Raw genomic sequence first — 19,211 nt, 5'->3', positions numbered from 1 at the left:
ATTAACCAGCAAAGAACACTTCTTCCAAAAACAATGACATTATTGTTCTCCTGTACTCTGCCATGTTTAAACCAACTATAGAATATAATGCAGCCATTATCATGTATCTCACTAGATATATCAAAGAACTCTGAAGTCCATAGATGTTCCTAACAAAACAAATCTCGGATTCCAAAATTCTTATCTGTCAGGAGAGGCTACAGTCACTCTCCTTATACTCAGTGTCCTATGGACTCGAAGTGAGACCTATGCCTTGCTTTCTATGGCTTCAGTGTTCCCATTAACTGAGACTTGCTTTTTCTCAGTCTGTAAACAGTACAGCCAACACTAGAAGAAGAAATCCGATCTACGTCAGAGAATGAATAGAACACCTAGCACTTCCGCTTGTTTTGAAATAGACTCCATCTTTGAGTGTCAAGCAGTGTAATTCCCTGTCTCCCTTCAAACATAGACAATTGGATGAGTACCCTAAAATATAATTCAGGACTTGCAGGCCTTGTCCTCCATGAAAAGGTTTCTAGAGTTTGAGGGTGGTTATTGGCATGGCACACATGGCCTCTTGTCTAATAGCCTTGTATTCCTATGATTGCTATGATAAGACGGTCCAATTAAGAAAACGTAGTACAAAAATCTTACATTAACAAAAACTGCAATAGAATCCAAAAAAGGGGAAAAAAAATCTTCAAATACTCCCTGTATGATGTCAACTGTACTGATGAAATGGAACCCTAAGCAAAGGAAACCATGTTATTCTCCTCACTACTCACTCACCCCCTTCAGACTACCCCTGGATGATAGTCTTATCAATATTTACACTAAGAAGACCTGGTCAAGGTCTTTGCATATTGTGAGACTTGTAACCAACTAGTTTTGAGCAGTTTCCTACTATCACGAAGAATGACGCCTCAGTACAGTAAAAAAAAAAAAAAAAAAATCAACTTTAACAATTGGACAGCACTTGGTGTCATTGCAATTTGTGTCAGATTGGAAAAAGATGGTAAACAGTTCTGTGTTAGATTGGAAGAAGATGGTAAACAGTTTTATCTGCTACACTATGTCTTGCCAGGGCTTCTGTATAGTGACAGATATGTATTTTGCTACCATAGTACCGTTTCTTACGAAAACGGTGTCTCCTGCACCTAACTTAACATTTTTATACCAGGTCCACATTAACCATGCACTAATCAATGCTAGAAGCCTAAACAAAATGCTACCCACTCTCACGGTCTTCCAAATTCATGAAAATATAGGCATTTATATAATTACAGGAACATGGTTGTAATGCAGTGACATTATTCCTTCTATACATGCTTTTAATGCATACAACTTTAGATCCTGTCCTGAGGATAGCTTTGTAGGGGAGAATGTCTCTCTCTGGGGCATTTTCACACACACACACACACACACACACACACACACACACACACACACACACACACACTCTATTACTCACCAACCCCTCGGTTGCAAGACCCTTGAAGTGAGACCAACATAATGCTTGAATCCTCCTGTTTGAATAACGCTTCCCGCTCGAAAATCCTCCCGCTTCAACATAATGCTTGAATCCTCCTGCTTTGAATAACGCTTCCCGCTCGAAAAGCACTGGCCGGAAATACATGTGCGTGCGGTGAGCTCCATTCCGACTGGCTGCCCTGATGAGCTGACGTCATCGTGCAGTAAAGCGCGAAAAACAAGAAAATTTAAAATGCTAACACTACGCTACCCCCCTTCTTAATAAGTTGTACTGAAATCAGTACAGTGCGTATGCCTCCCGACGTCCCTGATTCAGCGTTACCATGCTGTGAGAATCATCTGTTAGCAGTCATTTATCTGGTGCCTGTAAAATAGCATTATGATAAAAATGACAAATTTTAAACTGCCTTTTCCCATCTGTATATGTCCTTTCTATTTTCTGTTTTAATATGCATATGTTTGTGAACTCCATTCCATGTTAAGGCCCACTTTCTTCTACTTGCTGCTGACCTATAGTAGGACATGTGTTCTGTCAAATTATCTACCTTTATTAGAATAATTTCATTTGCATTCTTCTGTAGAACCTGAAACCACATGACCTCGACTGTTTATATCAAAATACAGTAAAAGAGTAAAAGTCCTGTAGGTTTGTAATCAGAGCTTAATTGATGTCTTTATTTTTTTTAAGTTCGGTTACAACATTAAAAATTAATACATTTGATATTAAGCTCTATGAAGTATTTACTATTTTGAAATGAATGATATGAATCCTGCTTCCACCTTAATGTTTTAACTTTCAGAACTTGCCTGAACTAGTATACTTACACCCTCCTCTCAGTATCTATGTTAAAGAACGTCGGGCCTTTGGACGAACTGTACTTGTGGGAAGTCATATCGTCACCAATATTATGAAGTTCTCAAAGGAAGAGATGGATAACGACAAGGATGAGCCTGAGCCAACTTCAGAGCGTAAGTATCCCAGAATATCTATACCAAAACATACTTGTGACGGGGCCATTTTAATCTGTAGCTGGGGCTTAAGGCCAATGCCAGACCCTTGTCTGATAGAAATATTTTGTGTTAATAAAGCTGGCATAATTCCCAAGTACAATGTGTTTTCATTCATGGAGAGATAGAACCTAAAATTTCTGCTACAGTGGTGAAAGACTACTTTATTCCTTTTTGTATAGATACATTATTTTTATTTGCACTAATTATGTATTTCCAGAGTGGGATGACCAAAAACTTTGGATGCCAACCTTAGCTAAATTTTTATGTATTTAACATTTGTTTACCAGGAAAGTCCAACTAGGACAGAGCCAATTTTCAGCAGATGCCTGGGGAGGAACGCTCCAGATGCATGTCTTTGTAATGTGGGAGGAAACCAGAACATCTGGAGGAAACCCACACAAATGCAGGGAGGACATGCAGACTCCACACAGAAGGCACCCCAGCCAAGAATTGAACCAGAGAACCTCTTGCTTTGAGCTGGCAATGCAAACCGCTGCACCACTGTGCCATATGATATGTGTGTGTAAAAATAGTGTGAAATGTATACTGTTAAGCTTATTACCACTGACAAATTTTTTCCAAACAAGGCTGCCTTCTGCAGATATCACATCTAAGATTAACAATATAGGCATGTAGCCAAATCCTCGAAGATAGTTAACCCATGTTCTAGTTCTTAATCAGGCCAGCACTCCCTGAACTAGAATAAAACTTTTCAACTGCTTTATATTCAAATCTTGACATGGTGGTTTGTGTGGTTGTCTCCTAACAAAGAAAGGATTATCTGGGAATGTTACAGAGTGCTTATGATGGAACTAACAGACTGACATCAGTTTCTGATAGAGTACTGTTTAATGCATGTATCACCATTGTTGCAAATCATGAAATGTTCTTCTTACTGAGTCTGTGTTGCTAAGTGCTTATCTGTTAAACAGCTACATAGCTTAAAGGATCTTTAGGTGGGCTTTTAGAACAATAACATTTGTTGTATTTAACAGTGGCTGGCAAAAGTTGTCTTACTATCAGATGGGCTTTTGTATGACACACTAGAGGCAAATGTCCAAGTTTGACTAGAAAGCTTTGTTTAAAGAATGTCTAGGACACACAGTGTGAAACCACCCAAGAAAGAAAATAAATATATAGTTTTATTTCTTTAAATTGTTAATCATTAGTTCCTAAAAATCATTTGCATGGAAAATGGGAGAAAGGAAAGGAGTAGTTAACTGAGATATTGGCAACAGTCTACCATGTGATTCCTATTTCCCCACAGGGTGAAGCTACTGAAACAACAAAACTGTTACTTAGAGGGAAGGGTTGCATTATTAACAGCTAAGCTTCATTGAGAGTGCTAGTGTCTAAGATCAAGATATCTTTAAAAGCCTGACTTAATGGTTGCTCTGCGAAGAGAAGATTGCCTTTGTAAGGAGTAACTTTTTCTTATCAGGGACACAAGGATGAAATCTGAAATTTAAGACTATACAGTAAATGCCTATATTGTAGTGAAAAGTTGTTAATGATATACTTTATGTTGTGTGTTATTTCTTTAGCAAAGAGAAATACAGATGGACCCAGTTCTTCTCATACTGTGGTTAACATGGAGGCAATTGAAAGTGCGCCTGCAAGTAAGAAAACTGCACTGAACCACTTAATGGTAGGTGACTCATGGTGTGGACTTTCAATACTAGTTTAGTACCCTCAGTTTCTTAGAGGCATTGGGGTTACCTGTGGCTTGCTTAGAGGGCTATAAGGGATCCAGTAGTCCAACAATTCTTATACTTGAACAGATCAAACTATCCAGCGAACACTAGGGCCAGAGATCTAAACCTACTCCAACAAATAAAGTCAAAGAGGAAGGATGGATTTGCCATGCAGCATCTATCCTTTCTCTGGAACAAATGCCGTCTCCTTGTTAAACACTGTGGCACACTGAATGCCTTTAAAAAGGAGACAGAAAACAAAGAGGAAGGATGGATCTGCCATGCAGCACCTATCCTTTCCCTGGAACAAATGTCCAAACCTCGTTAAACACTGTGGCACACTGAATGCCTTTAAAAAGGAGACGGAAAACTGGATGAGTGTTCATAAATTCACCCCTGGTATGATTGGTCTGACCCTCCTTGAAAAGAGAGGTAAGGCCTAAGGGTGGGTACTGGCAAGGCAGAAATGGCCTTGAAGTTCAGTGACCTTGTAACTCCTATGATGCTAGATTTTTTTGTATACTGTACTTTCTATTTTTAAAATGATAAAATTTAGAGATTAAATAGTCTAATTAGGAAATTCATTAAATAGTCTAATAGGACAAGTCCAGTAAATAAATAAATGTTAATTTACTATGGCTCATGCTTTCTGTGATTGACTGGATAGACTGATTTATATTTTAGCCCATACATTTATTACTTTCAAAGGAAGCAGCAGCGTTGTCTTCATATCTGAGGACTGCCAAACACTGAAATTGTCCTTCTATAAGTTACTTAGGCTAAATCCCAAATTGTACTGCTAATTAGAGATAAACATGGTTAGCTTAGCTATCTCAGTAGCAGTTTCTTAGTCTGTGCTTCTCACTACACATGTAATGTGTTAAAATGATATGACTCCAAAGTCTGCTAAGTTAAGCCTGTGTTCTAAGTAATATCATTCAGTACCCCATCAAATAGTATACATAATCAGTCTGAACTGATCCCTAACTACCTAGACAAATCTCAAACTATGATTCAGAACAGAGCAGTCAAGAATTTTTGTAGACATGTTTTTATGTAAAACATTTGTACTTACCTAAATGCCAGCTACATTTCTTATCCATTAGTGGTGACAATATTGTTAACTTGATTCTTTTTTGCACGTTTTTACAATGCTTACAACACAATAGTAAAAGGTATTACATAAATGAAAAGGGATTACAGCGGCTTCTCTTTTCTGCATTCAACTTATTTTAATAGTTTTGAAGGCCTGTATACATTGTAATGTAGGTTCTATCTACAGTGAACCACATTTTTGCCAGAAACATTGTCATATGCTTTATACTCTGACTTGTTTTTGAATTAGAAAAACAACAGTTCAAATTTCAGCATGGCAATATGCAAATGTTGATATTAGCTCAAAAATAAGCTTGTTTGTAACACGTTCTGTTACTTCTTACTCTTTAAATTCAGGATCCTTTAAAGAAAGTGAATGCTAAAAAACTCTTAATCATGACCAACGAATTAGAAGAATATGAAGAAGAGAAACCAGAAAAAGAAGAACTGGACTGGTGGTCAAAATATTACGCCTCTCTGGAGGAAATTGAAGATCAGGTAAGCTGCTGTATTAGGAGTTTATACTAAGATTTGCTGTATGTATCTGTGAGACGTATACACTCACTGTGAATGCCTCGGGTGTGAACAGCAATGGGTACAAAAATACACCTGTACTGAAATCTACTGAGAGGGAATCCCTCTTCCCTAGGTGCATCAATCTCAGATACACCTGTACTGAAATCTACTGAGAGGGAATCCCTCTTCCCTAGGTGCATCAATCTCAGATACACCTGTACTGAAATCTACTGAGAGGGAATCCCTCTTCCCTAGGTGCATCAATCTCAGATACACCTGTACTGAAATCTACTGAGAGGGAATCCCTTTTCCCTAGGTACATCAATCTCAGATACACCTGTACTGAAATCTGCTGAGAGGGAATCCCTCTTCCCTAGGTGCATCAATCTCAGATACACCTGTACTGAAATCTACTGGGAGGGAATCCCTTTTCCCTAGGTGCATCAATCTCAGATACACCTGTACTGAAATCTACTGAGAGGGAATCCCTCTTCCCTAGGTGCATCAATCTCAGATACACCTGTACTGAAATCTACTGAGAGGGAATCCCTCTTCCCTAGGTGCATCAATATCAGATACACCTGTACTGAAATCTACTGAGAGGAAATCCCTTTTCCCTAGGTGCATCAATCTCAGATACACCTGTACTGAAATCTACTGAGAGGGAATCCCTCTTCCCTAGGTGCATCAATCTCAGATACACCTGTACTGAAATCTACTGAGAGGGAATCCCTCTTCCCTAGGTGCATCAATCTCAGATACACCTGTACTGAAATCTACTGAGAGGAATCCCTCTTCACTAGGTACATCAATCTCAGATACACCTGTACTGAAATCTACTGAGAGGGAATCCCTCTTCACTAGGTGCATCAATCTCAGATACACCTGTACTGAAATCTACTGAGAGGGAATCCCTCTTCCTTAGGTGCATCAATCTCAGATACACCTGTACTGAAATCTGCTGAGAGGGAATCCCTCTTCCCTAGGTGCATCAATCTCAGATACACCTGTACTGAAATCTACTGAGAGGGAATCCCTTTTCCCTAGGTGCATCAATCTCAGATATACCTGTACTGAAATCTACTGAGAGGGAATCCCTCTTCCCTAGGTGCATCAATCTCAGATACACCTGTACTGAAATCTACTGAGAGGGAATCCCTCTTCCCTAGGTGCATCAATATCAGATACACCTGTACTGAAATCTACTGAGAGGAAATCCCTTTTCCCTAGGTGCATCAATCTCAGATACACCTGTACTGAAATCTACTGAGAGGGAATCCCTCTTCCCTAGGTGCATCAATCTCAGATACACCTGTACTGAAATCTACTGAGAGGAATCCCTCTTCCCTAGGTACATCAATCTCAGATACACCTGTACTGAAATCTACTGAGAGGAATCCCTCTTCCCTAGGTACATCAATCTCAGATACACCTGTACTGAAATCTACTGAGAGGGAATCCCTCTTCACTAGGTACATCAATCTCAGATACACCTGTACTGAAATCTATTGAGAGAGAATCCCTCTTCCCTAGGTGCATCAATCTCAGATACACCTGTACTGAAATCTGCCGAGAGGGAATCCCTCTTCCCTAGGTACATCAATCTCAGATACACCTGTACTGAAATCTGCCGAGAGGGAATCCCTCTTCCCTAGTTGCATCAATCTCAGATACACCTGTACTGAAATCTACTGAGAGGGAATCCCTCTTCCCTAGATGCATCAATCTCAGATACACCTGTACTGAAATCTACTGAGAGGGAATCCCTCTTCCCTAGGTGCATCAATCTCAGATACACCTGTACTGAAATCTACTGAGAGGGAATCCCTTTTCCCTAGGTGCATCAATCTCAGATACACCTGTACTGAAATCTACTGAGAGGAAATCCCTCTTCCCTAGGTGCATCAATCTCAGATACACCTGTACTGAAATCTACTGAGAGGGAATCCCTTTTCCCTAGGTGCATCAATCTCAGATACACCTGTACTGAAATCTACTGAGAGGGAATCCCTCTTCCCTAGGTGCATCAATCTCAGATACACCTGTACTGAAATCTACTGAGAGGGAATCCCTCTTCCCTAGATGCATCAATCTCAGATACACCTGTACTGAAATCTACTGAGAGGAAATCCCTCTTCCCTAGGTGCATCAATCTCAGATACACCTGTACTGAAATCTACTGAGAGGGAATCCCTCTTCCCTAGGTGCATCAATCTCAGATACACCTGTACTGAAATCTACTGAGAGGGAATCCCTCTTCCCTAGGTGCATCAATCTCAGATACACCTGTACTGAAATCTACTGAGAGGAAATCCCTCTTCCCTAGGTGCATCAATCTCAGATACACCTGTACTGAAATCTACTGAGAGGAAATCCCTCTTCCCTAGGTGCATCAATCTCAGATACACCTGTACTGAAATCTACTGAGAGGGAATCCCTCTTCCCTAGATGCATCAATCTCAGATACACCTGTACTGAAATCTACTGAGAGGGAATCCCTCTTCCCTAGGTGCATCAATCTCAGATACACCTGTACTGAAATCTACTGAGAGGGAATCCCTCTTCCCTAGGTGCATCAATCTCAGAATCTGTTAAAGTAAGGGGGTACAAGGGGAAAAAAACATGGCTATTAATTAATTACAACTTGAATTCATTTTTCTTAAATTCAAATGTAATTTGAAGTCATGTAAGTTTTAGGTAAGTCACAAAACCATATCTATGTATATAGCCACATACAGGAGGAATAGCTCATCCATAATATAAAAGTACAATTTGTAGTTCTTGAAGAAAGTCAATTAAATCATTGCAGAACAGTTATGGTTCACAAAGAGCTAGATAAGTCTGTAATCATAAAATAGACAAAAGCTGTGTATAAACATGGTTAATAATCACCCCAAAGGAAATTATCAAAATGAGTGCTTGTCACTGGAGTTCATTTATAGCTGTGTTTTAAAGGCTGTAATTCTGCTCAAAGATTTTGTTGACGGTGACATTTGAAGCTAAACTGCAGTGCTTTATGTTACGTACTTAAGGAATATTATTTAAAAGGAGGTTTTGTATATGCACTGAATACATATGTTTAAAGTTTTGACCTCTATCAGTAAGGCATGCATAAAACACACACACACACACACACACACACACACACACACACACACACACACACACGCACACACACACACACACACATACACACACAGACACACACACTCACCCAAACAATATAATAGTATAGGATGTAATAATAATGCATACAATCATCAAAATATAGGTGATTGATGCTGGCATATCAAAAACATATTTACTGAAAAAAATCAACCCCCCACCCACCATTACCAAATTCTAGTATGTGCTAACCCTAATCCTAGCCCTGTCCCTGCAACTAACTTGAACCCACTTACCTTTGGAAAAAAAAGATGTTCTTCATCTCACATTGCTGCAGTCCTTACACTTGGGTAGTCCGCTGTCCTCGGTCGGCCCGAATATCAAAGTATAAGGCTGACGTCGGTCAAGGCACATTAGACTGACATCAGGACGTCAGGGTACAAATGCGCATGACCGACATCATATCCTCAGTCTTTTTTGCCGCATGGTCCGATGCAGAAGCAGCGTTGCAAGTGCCATTCGTTCTGAAATTTTTCAATTCGAGTTTCAGACCGAGTCAAAGTTGGCTAAGTACCCGTTGGGGAATATTTTAGTTTTTTCTTGCCTCAGTGGTTTACCGGATGTCAGAAAAAGTGAATAACTGTATTTCTTGTGGGAAACAGATACCGCATAGAGATTATCATACTTTGTGTATTCCTTGTTTAGGGTCTGAGCCCAGCGTTGTTGGGTCGCTTTTGTGCTAGGTTCAATAAGCGCACTATTGCGAAGGTTAGATTGTGCCAGGTTAGTCTTCGGAAGCGGTGCAATTATAATATGCCGCCGGATGCTCCGGCGTCCGCTTCTTCAAGAAGCGCAAGGACAAAGCAGCTAAGCCCAGGTAAGAAGAGCCGTCCTGCCGGACGCCGGTTCTTTAGAGGTGTCGGTGGAACCGGGGTTCCCGGAGGTTTCTTTGGAGTCCCAGGGAGACTTTGTTATTGCAGGATGTGGCCTCTCAGGAGGCAGGTCAGGCTGAAGGGGCTTCTCAGGTTACTGTACTCCCCTCCCTTCCTAGGGTGGTTAGGCCTTCTCCTTCTGTTTCCAAGGCTTCTCCCAGAGGCAGGCCAGGTTTAGCTTCAGTTGGTGTCACTCCTAGTTCTTCAGGATCTGTGCCCAAGAAGCATATGCTTAAAATGGCAGAAGATTTGATTACTTTGATTAGAGGTTCTTTGCCCCCTCCTGATAAGAGACCTAGGGTGGAACCTGAGTTGGGGAGTTTTGAGCAGGCTTCGGATGCTTCAGAGTCTTTGGCTGAAGACTTGCAGGAGTATTCTCCTTATTTTGATTCTGATGTGGATGATTCTACTCCTTCTGCTTCTCCTCCTGAGGATTTTTCTTTTTCAGAGACTCTTCATTCCATGAGGGAACTTTTTAAGTGGGAAGGTCAGGACTTCTCTGATTCCAGGAAAAGGCTTAGGGAATTTTTGTTTTTACCCCAGCATAGGCCTTTGGCTATACCTCCTGTTCTGGATGTTGTGGAAGATGTGTTTGCAGAGGCTTCTCTTAATCCTGATTCTTTGCCTCCTGCTCCTGTTAAACCGGATAGGTATTACAGGGTGCCTGAAGCTCATAAATATCTTTTAAGAGTCCTAGGGCGGACCCAGAAACTGTTAGTCAGGGGCCTAAGGGTGTCAAGGCTTCTGTTGTAACAAATCCGGTTCCTCCAGATAAAGAGGCCAGGGCTTTGGATAGATGGGGAAAGAAAGTCTATACTTCTTCCACCCTAGCTATGAGGGCTTTGAATTGCCAGTTTCACATGTTGAAATACCAAAACTATCTACTTTCTCAATTGAAGTCTAAGGTAGATGCTCTGGCGGAAGGTATTGAGTGTAAGGAGTTACAAGATTTGGTACATGTTTCTGAACAGGTGGGTAAGCATTCTTTGCAATGTGGTTTTGATGCTGTACAGGCCTCGTCTAGGGTGGCTGCCACTGGGTCAGTTCTTCGCAGGCACGCCTGGCTGAGGGATCAGAATTTATCTGACCATGTTAAGACAAGGATTTTAGATGCTCCTTTACAGTCTGATGTGTTGTTTGGTTCGCCTGTGGAGGCAGTCTTAAAGAAAATGGAAGACAAGGCTAAGTCTATGCAGACTGTTAAAGATTTTTTGCAGGTTCAGCCTCCGAAGTTTAGTAGGAATTGACCTACCAAGGGGTGGACGTATCCTTCTTATGATTCCCAGTCTAGGGGTAGATCTAGACGTGGTAGGGGCAGAGCTCATGGCTCTTTCAGGCCTAGAACAGGAGTTCACCTGCACAGTCTTGGTGAGGGCAGGGGTCAGTCCTTTCGTAAACAGACCCAATGACCTACCTTTTCAGCTGCCAGAGCCTTCTCGTCTGGCAGCACCTTTGGGAGGAAGGTTGGCACTTTTCAAGGAAAATTGGAGTTTAATTACCCAAGACAGATGGGTATTGGATATCATACACCAAGGTTACAGGTTTTATTTCCATACCTTGCCTCCTTTCAAAGGCATGCCAGACGTTCCTCCTCAACAAAGAATAGAGGCTCACAAACAAATTTCTCTGCTACTTCAAATAGGGGCCATACAGCCGGTCCCTCTGCCAGAAGTGGGCCTGGGATTTTATTCTCGCCTGTTCCTAGTACCAAAGAAGGGGAACACGTGGAGACCAATTTTGGATTTATCTATCCTCAACACTTATCTGGACATTCCCAAGTTCAAAATGTTGACGTTACAACAGCTTTTACCTCTGCTGGGCAAAGATCACTGGATGGTAACTCTGGATCTCAAGGAGGCTTACCTTCATGTTCCTATCAGACTGAGTTGCAGGAAGCATCTGCGTTGGCTGGGACTTCTCATTATCAGTTCTCTGCATTGCCCTTTGGCTTATCTACTGCCCAGAGTGTTCACGAAGTTCTGGCTCCAGTGATAGCTTTCTTCAGGCTAAAAGGAATACAGATTTATCCTTATTTGGACGATTGCCTGATTCTGGCTCAAGGAAGGACGAACTTCTTCATCATTTGCAATATGTGATAGCAGTGCTAAGATGCCTGGGGTATTCTGTGAACGAAATAAAGTCCAGTCTAGTACCCTCTCAGGACATGTGCTTTCTGGGTGTAAGACTGAATACAGTATCCCAGATGGCCTTTTTGACCCCGGACAAACAAAAGAATCTTTCCCTTTACTTCCATCAATTGTCTCATCAGTCCAGGCTGACTGCAAGGACAGTCCTTCAAGCCTTGGGGTTCATGGCATCTTGTATTCTCGTGCTTCCCAATGCCAAACTGCATATGAGGAAGCTACAATGGTATCTCAAAAATGTATGGACACAGCACTGCCAGGATTTGGACACTGTCATTCAGATAATACCTTGCATTCAAAAGGAATTTTTGTGGTGGGCTCAGGAATGTCACCTAAACAAGGGACTCTCTGTGACCCGGCCAGAGGCGAGTCAGATTCTAACGACAGATGCCTCAGACAAAGCTTGGGGAGCTCATCTAAATCGAAAGTGGATACAAGACACGTGGCCTGCCAGACTACAACATCTACATATCAACTTGAAGGAGATGTTAGCAGTCCAATTTGCATTAATAGCTTTCAAGGATTTACTTCTTCCAGGGCAGGTGTTGATTCTAACAGACAACACAACTGTCATATGGTACATCAACAAGCAAGGGGGAACACATTCTTATCCTCTATGCAGGCAAGCAATGATTCTATGGGAGACTGCTCTCAGTTTACAGCTAAATCTTCAGGCAAGGTTTCTGCGGAGCACAGAACTCCTTAGCAGATGTGTTGAGCAGACGAATTATGGATCCCCATGAGTGGAAAATGGATCCTCATGTATTTCAGAAATTGACAGTGTCATGGGGAACTCCAGACATAGATCTGTTCGCTTCTCCACTAAACTACCAGCTGCCAAAGTTTTGCACAAAAAGGTTTCATCCCACAGCCTGGAAAGTGGATGCTCTTTCTTTCAATTGGAGCAATCTTCATGTGTATGCCTTTCCACCTCTGCCTCTCCTCCCAAAGGTACTCCTAAAGGTCAGACAGGACAAGCCAAAGATGATTTTAATAGCTCCAGATTGGCCTCGACAGCACTGGTACCCATTACTGAGAAGTCTGGTACGGGAGCCTCCATGGCCTTTGCCTTCGATTCCACACCTGCTGTCTCAGGAGAACAGTCATTTACTCAATGTCAAACTTTACTCTCTTCACCTAACAGCCTGGCATATTCTGTTTTGAACCCTGGAGGGTCTCAACTTCCACAGCAAGTTTTGAATGTTATTTTGGATGCCAGAAGGCCTAGTACAAGGAAAGTGTACGCAGATAAATGGAAGAGATTTTTATTTTGGAGTGCAGCAAAGGAATTTGATGTTTCTGAGCCTAATTTAAGTGTGGCTCTTCAATATCTTACTGAGTTACTGGACAAAGGTTTGTCCTTCTCTTCTATTAAGGTTCATGCTGCAGCAATTTCTGCTCACTATGACTGTGACCCACCATTGTTTTCTCATCCTTTGTTCAAGCAATTTCTTAGAGGGGCAAAGAATATAAGACCCCCACGTAGAGCTCCTACTCCTGCTTGGGATCTCAATTTTGTGTTGGAGAAACTCACTCTACAACCTTTTGAGCCTGCAGCTACTGCCGAGTTGAAATATTTATCATGGAAGACTGCTTTTTTGTTGGCCATTACCTCTGCAAGAAGGGTTTCTGAATTACAGGCCCTTATGGCGGTTGAGCCTTTCTTAATTTTCCATAAGGATAGGGTATCTTTATGTACTAATCCTTCCTTTATGCCTAAAGTGGTTTCTAGTGTGGCTTTAAACCAAACTATTCATTTGCCTACCTTTTATGCAAATCCCCAGAATAAAAGGGAAAAGATTTTGCACACTTTAGATGTACACAGGCAGTTGCGATATTATTTGAGCAGAACTAAAGGGTTCAGGCAGTCTCAGCAGTTATTTGTTTCTTTTGCTTTAAGTTGTCAGGGCAAGCCTGTGTCAAAACAAACTATTTCTAAGTGGATTGGGTTTTGCATTGCTTTCTGTTATTCCCATCATGGTAAGGAGATTCCAGCTGGGATTAGGCCTCATTCCACTAGGGCTACTGCCACTTCGACAGCTTTTTTAAGGGGGGGTGGCAACTAAAGATATTTTGGAGGCAGCTACTTGGAGTTCAGTGCATACTTTCTCTAAGCATTATCACCTTCCACTTTACTCTAAATCTAGGGCTGGTTTTGCCACTGCTATTTTACAGGGCATTTTGGCAGCTCCTGCTGCTTTATAGTTTTGCCATCCTCCCTTACCTCTGCTTTGGGATTCTACCCAAGTGTAAGGACTGCAGCAATGTGAGATGAAGAACATAGTACAGTTTTGTACCTACCATAAATGTAGATGTTCGAAGATCCACATTGCTGCAGTCCAATTTACCCTCCCTCCTTCCCCTCTGTAGTTAGAGGCGGTTGTGTGGGTTGGGTTGTAAATATTGTGTATATTGTATATATTGTACATATTATTAGTGCAAGGGTGGTTGGTTGGTTGTTTGCTGTCTTTTGGTTTTGACCTTTCTTTTTAGGGTCTTCTGACATCTGGGGCAAGAAAAGACTGAGGATATGACGTCGGTCATGCGCATTTGTACCCTGACGTCCTGATGTCAGTCTAATGCGCCTTGACCGACGTCAGCCTTATACTTTGATATTCGGGCCGACTGAGGACAGCGGACTACCCAAGTGTAAGGACTGCAGCAATGTGGATCTTCGAACATCTACATTTATGGTAGGTACAAAACTGTACTTTTCCAGACCAGTACCAGTGCACAAGACAGTCAGAGATATGTCACACCCACCAGCACACACACATGCACAACAGTAATCCTGGGATTCTTTAACGCCTAAACTAAGTGTATAGTGTTCTAAGTAAACAGACAACAGAAGCATAACTCATACCTTCTTCTTCCAAATTTTAGGTTTCCTACTAATTTTCTTGCAGCCTTAATATCCAGGGGATTCATAAATGTTACCACAAAGTGTAGACTACATGTACACTTAGTATAAACTTTTTGAGTGACTAGAAAGCACAAAACATGTGGTGGGGATGTTCTTGAATGCAGATTGTGTGCACTTAGCGTAGGCATTAATGAATCTGACCCAAGTCTGTCCCTTTCCCTAGCTTTACACTAACCCTAACCTGCAAATACTTGTACACACATTCCTATCTTCCTATCCCTAAAGCCAACACTTTTGATAGATCCTAAACTTTGGGCACTAAAAAGCAATCCCACACTTGCCATATCCACAAGCACTTGAGCTCAAAAACTTCCTCATGTCATCAGCTCCAGCACTCAAGAAAATCCGTTACCAAAGCAATTCTCTCTGTGGACAAACTGACTATTCGACAAAGTGAACTGCCATCTCACACAAACACAAGCATGCATGTATGTATATCTATATGTGTATATATATATATATATATATATATATATATATATATATATATATATATACATATGCAAAAAGGCTCCAGAAATTGTTTAACTACCTGGTTAGCAAATTATAAAGATATATATATATATATCGAAATAAATAAGCCACCATATAGTCAAGACTAAAATTCTGAAATGTTAAAGTGCTGCAAATCATTATTAATGAATGGTGCATTCTTGTCTAATTCTGATAACTACAAAATTAAATAACAGAAAATACATGCCAGCTGTAAGTACATAGATTTCTTTTTTGCACCTCCACACTGCCTACTGTACATCACAATTCTAAGGTCGTACCAGCCTGGCTTAAAGGAAATAGTCATTTTGCAAAACATACCATATAATCTTCTGTAAAATAATATGATATCAGGTATCTATATTTAGTTTTAGGGAATGGGTTACAGCCCTCTGTAAAACCACATTTAACACATCAATGTTGTCCTTTAACTAGTTCAGTGTTTATTCTGCTGTATCAAAAGTGTAAAATATTAAATATTTAATTCATTCTATACTTTGAGCTTTAATGTTATCTGCTAGAGCTGTAGTTACTATACATAAGAGAAGTTTATATTCACTAACAAACTAATTTGAAACTCTTACTTTGTCAGCTCTAACTATAATGAAAGTAGATTCCTTATTTGTGTACTGTATTTATATATTTGATATCCAAGTATGTTAAATGGCCTCAAGGCCACTTCCAACCAGAAACTGGGCTCCCTTAAGAACAAAATTAATTACATCTATTTGAAATACATGCCATTTCAAGCACATTTAAACTTAATTACATTCCAAGCAAAATCAGTTAAGAATGCTAAACTGGAAATTTAAACTGCAATACATTATTTACTGAATTCTATATTTCTGTTATCAGTGGGTATCATCTTTATACTGTCTAACTGGATAATAAAATTATTAGAGAAATTATAATGGGCATGTTAATTTTCTATTCAGCATGTCAAGCATTTACAGTTGTACTCTAGCATTAGATGTTCCTCAAGCTTAACTTAAATATTAGGGTGGCAGCTGACTTTCTGTAGCAAGGATCAGGGATATAAAAAGGGCTCTTAGATGCCTTGCATGCTATAATTGAACATGAACTGTCTCTGGTTCATGTGGGCATGAATGACCTTAGGAGCTCAGCACAGAAGGATATGCAGAGAGGTATGATTCAGTTCACCATGCATCTGTCTGAGACAGGAAAGACACTAGTCTTGAGTGCTATTTTGTCACACCTAGAATGATGCTTTAATTGGCTATGTAGGTGGTGTCATTCAAGGGGGAGTCCAGTATGTGTCCAGTTTGGATGAGATGGCTAGCATGCCTTCCTGCTTTGTGAGGAATGGTCTGCACTTCTCCAACAAGAGTTTTGCATTCTGGTTAAAGCCTTTGCTGCCCCCATAATACCTTTTTAGGCAGAGTCTCTTTTAAGACTCTTTTGTGGAGATCTTGTTGAGCCTTTCACGCCATGAAAGATCCAGCCCTTTTTGACCTCCTATTCCTTCACAGAACAAATGCCTTTCCTGTTTGACATCTACTTTTCTGAAGTAAAAGCCAGTACCAAAAGGGTCTGGCTGACTAAGTTTACAAATGACTGCAAGTGAGGAGCAGTCATTGAATACCCAAATGACAGCCAGTCTGCATGAAGTTTTTTCTCAAATAAATAACTGGTGCCAAAATCATGGACTTAAACTAAATGTCAAAAATGCATTATTATATCCTTTGGGAAGTCATTTACTCCAGGAAAAAAAAACACATTGACAATACTCCTCTAAGAGTTGACCCATTTGTTCAGGATTTGGAAACTTATTTGCACAGTGACCTAATGTTTGACCAACATGTGTCTATTGCTGTAAGAAAATCCTTCTATATTGTACAGCTTATAAACAAAGGGATTGTGTTTAAATCTAGGGATGTCATTGGCCGAAAGCCTTTACAAGTCTAGCCGATAATACCCAGGATATGACAATATTATATCTTAATTCCCCAGATATGGGATAGGGTAGTATTGGGTAGTGGGTCTTTGGGTGTTTGTGCCCTGAGTCATTTTACAGACTGTCTGTGTTCATAAGGGACATGGGCAGTACCTTGGGAATGAATTTATGGTTTCCCCATCCATTTATCCAAATTATTTTTGAAGAGAATGAGGGACGGGCTTTGTTTTACAAAGATGGGAAGTTTATTCCATAGACAAAGTAGCCTTTGGGATACGAATCTGTCTCTTCAGCAAGTTCTGTTAGAGTCACAAATAAGCTTCAGGTCCATGGAGTGGGTAACCCTTGTATAGTTTTTCTTGTGAATATGTAACATTTTCATCAGGGATGGATCAGAGAATGCCTTGTAGGTCAGGTGTAAGTCACCTCTCAATAAACTATATGAGACAGAGTAAAGGGACAGAGCCTTTAGTCGATCCACATGAGATGTGTGTCTTACACTTTGAATTTTTTAATGAGAAACCTATGGGGCCACTCCAGTTGGTGTTAGTGCCTGGTTAGGTACATGCAGAAGGGAGCGTTGTATTCGATTATGAGCCTGATCATGGCCGAATACAGTGGCACTATGACTTCCTCTGACCTTGATGCCATGCCTTTACTTATAAGTTGAGCCAAACAGAAGGATCTCCTCACTACCATAGCTACCTGGTAGTCAAAGTTTAGGTTACTATCTATCTGTGTACCTAGGTCCCTCACCAATTAGTCTACTTTTAGGGGTGTTCTATCAGTATTATAATTTGCACTGATATCTGATTTACAGAAGGATATGATTATGAATTTTTTAGCATTTTGTCTCAGACCATGGTTTTGGCACCAGTTATTGATCATTTTTAGGCCTGTTTGTAGGATGTCAGCATCATTTGGAGATTTGATGATTGCTCCTAGCTTACAGTTGTCCATGAACTTGGTGAGCAAGAGGCCTCCAGCATTGGCCTTCACTTCAGAGAAGTACATACCAAACAAGAATGGTCCCAACACTGAGTCCTGTGGGGCTCCGATAGTAACAGGTTTCTTATTGGAAGTGGATTCACCTATCTGAACAAAATGTGTCGTGTCAGTGAGCCAGTTTGCTATCTACCTGACAATGCAGGGGGTTATGCTTAATGCATTAATTTCTCTATGATCCCCAAGTGTGGGAATGTGTTGAAAGCTTTGGCCAGGTCTAAATAAGGAGTGTGTACTGTTTTACCTCATCAATAGCCTTGGTCAGTTTTTTGAAGAAGTCCACCAGATTGAGCAGGCAAGACCTCCCTTTGACAAATCCACATTGGGTCTGGTCCAATGTTTGAAGATTTCCTATGTTGTTATTGATCAGGTATGTGATAATTCTCTCCATGGCCTTGCAGGTAAGACTGGACAAGCTTATGGGTCTGTAGTTCCCTGGGTCAGTTGGTGGGCCCTCCATGTGAAGACGAATTACTATTGCAGTCCTCCATTCCTTTAGGACAAAGCCCATCCAGAGGCTGTGGTTAAAGAGGGTTTCTAGTGGCCCTGATAGATCCTGTTTTAATCTGTTTAAGAAGCATGCTGGAATGTTGTTGGGACCCATGGAGTCTGTATTATTGACTTTAGCAAGCACAGGTAAGGGCCCGTTCCCATGTAATGACTTGTTGGCAACTGCTTTGCTATAGTTTCAGGCTGGCTGAACATGTTTCCATGATTAACTCGGCACATTGCTGAGCATTTTCCCTGAGGATACGAACATAATTTTAAATAAAATTATGGTTATCTTTCACCCGGGAGGGTATCTTTTCCTCACAGTTTGCTTTGGCAGATTTGACCAGCTGTTTGATTTGTTTGTTTAGACTGGTGAGTGTCTTTTTGCATTATTTTGCCTGTATATTTTTGGTT

General features: G+C 40.8%; 1 protein-coding gene across 1 annotated transcript in view; it reads left to right on the top strand.

Moving 5' to 3' along the window:
• LOC122817026 (fer-1-like protein 4) overlaps positions 1-19,211 on the top strand; it is a 1,119,105-nt gene that overhangs the window by 757,890 nt on the left and 342,004 nt on the right. The window contains exons 29-31 of the mRNA XM_044090141.1: positions 2,274-2,442; positions 4,029-4,132; positions 5,631-5,771. Coding sequence (XP_043946076.1) covers positions 2,274-2,442; positions 4,029-4,132; positions 5,631-5,771 — 414 coding nt within the window. The remainder of the gene's footprint in view (positions 1-2,273; positions 2,443-4,028; positions 4,133-5,630; positions 5,772-19,211) is intronic.

Source organism: Protopterus annectens, chromosome 12.part0, assembly GCF_019279795.1.
Source record: "Protopterus annectens isolate FY-2018-M chromosome 12.part0, PAN1.0, whole genome shotgun sequence".
NCBI classification, from domain to species: Eukaryota; Metazoa; Chordata; order Ceratodontiformes; family Protopteridae; genus Protopterus; species Protopterus annectens.
The sequence above is the reverse complement of the archived record's forward strand: the minus strand, read 5'-3'. Positions and strand labels throughout refer to the sequence as shown.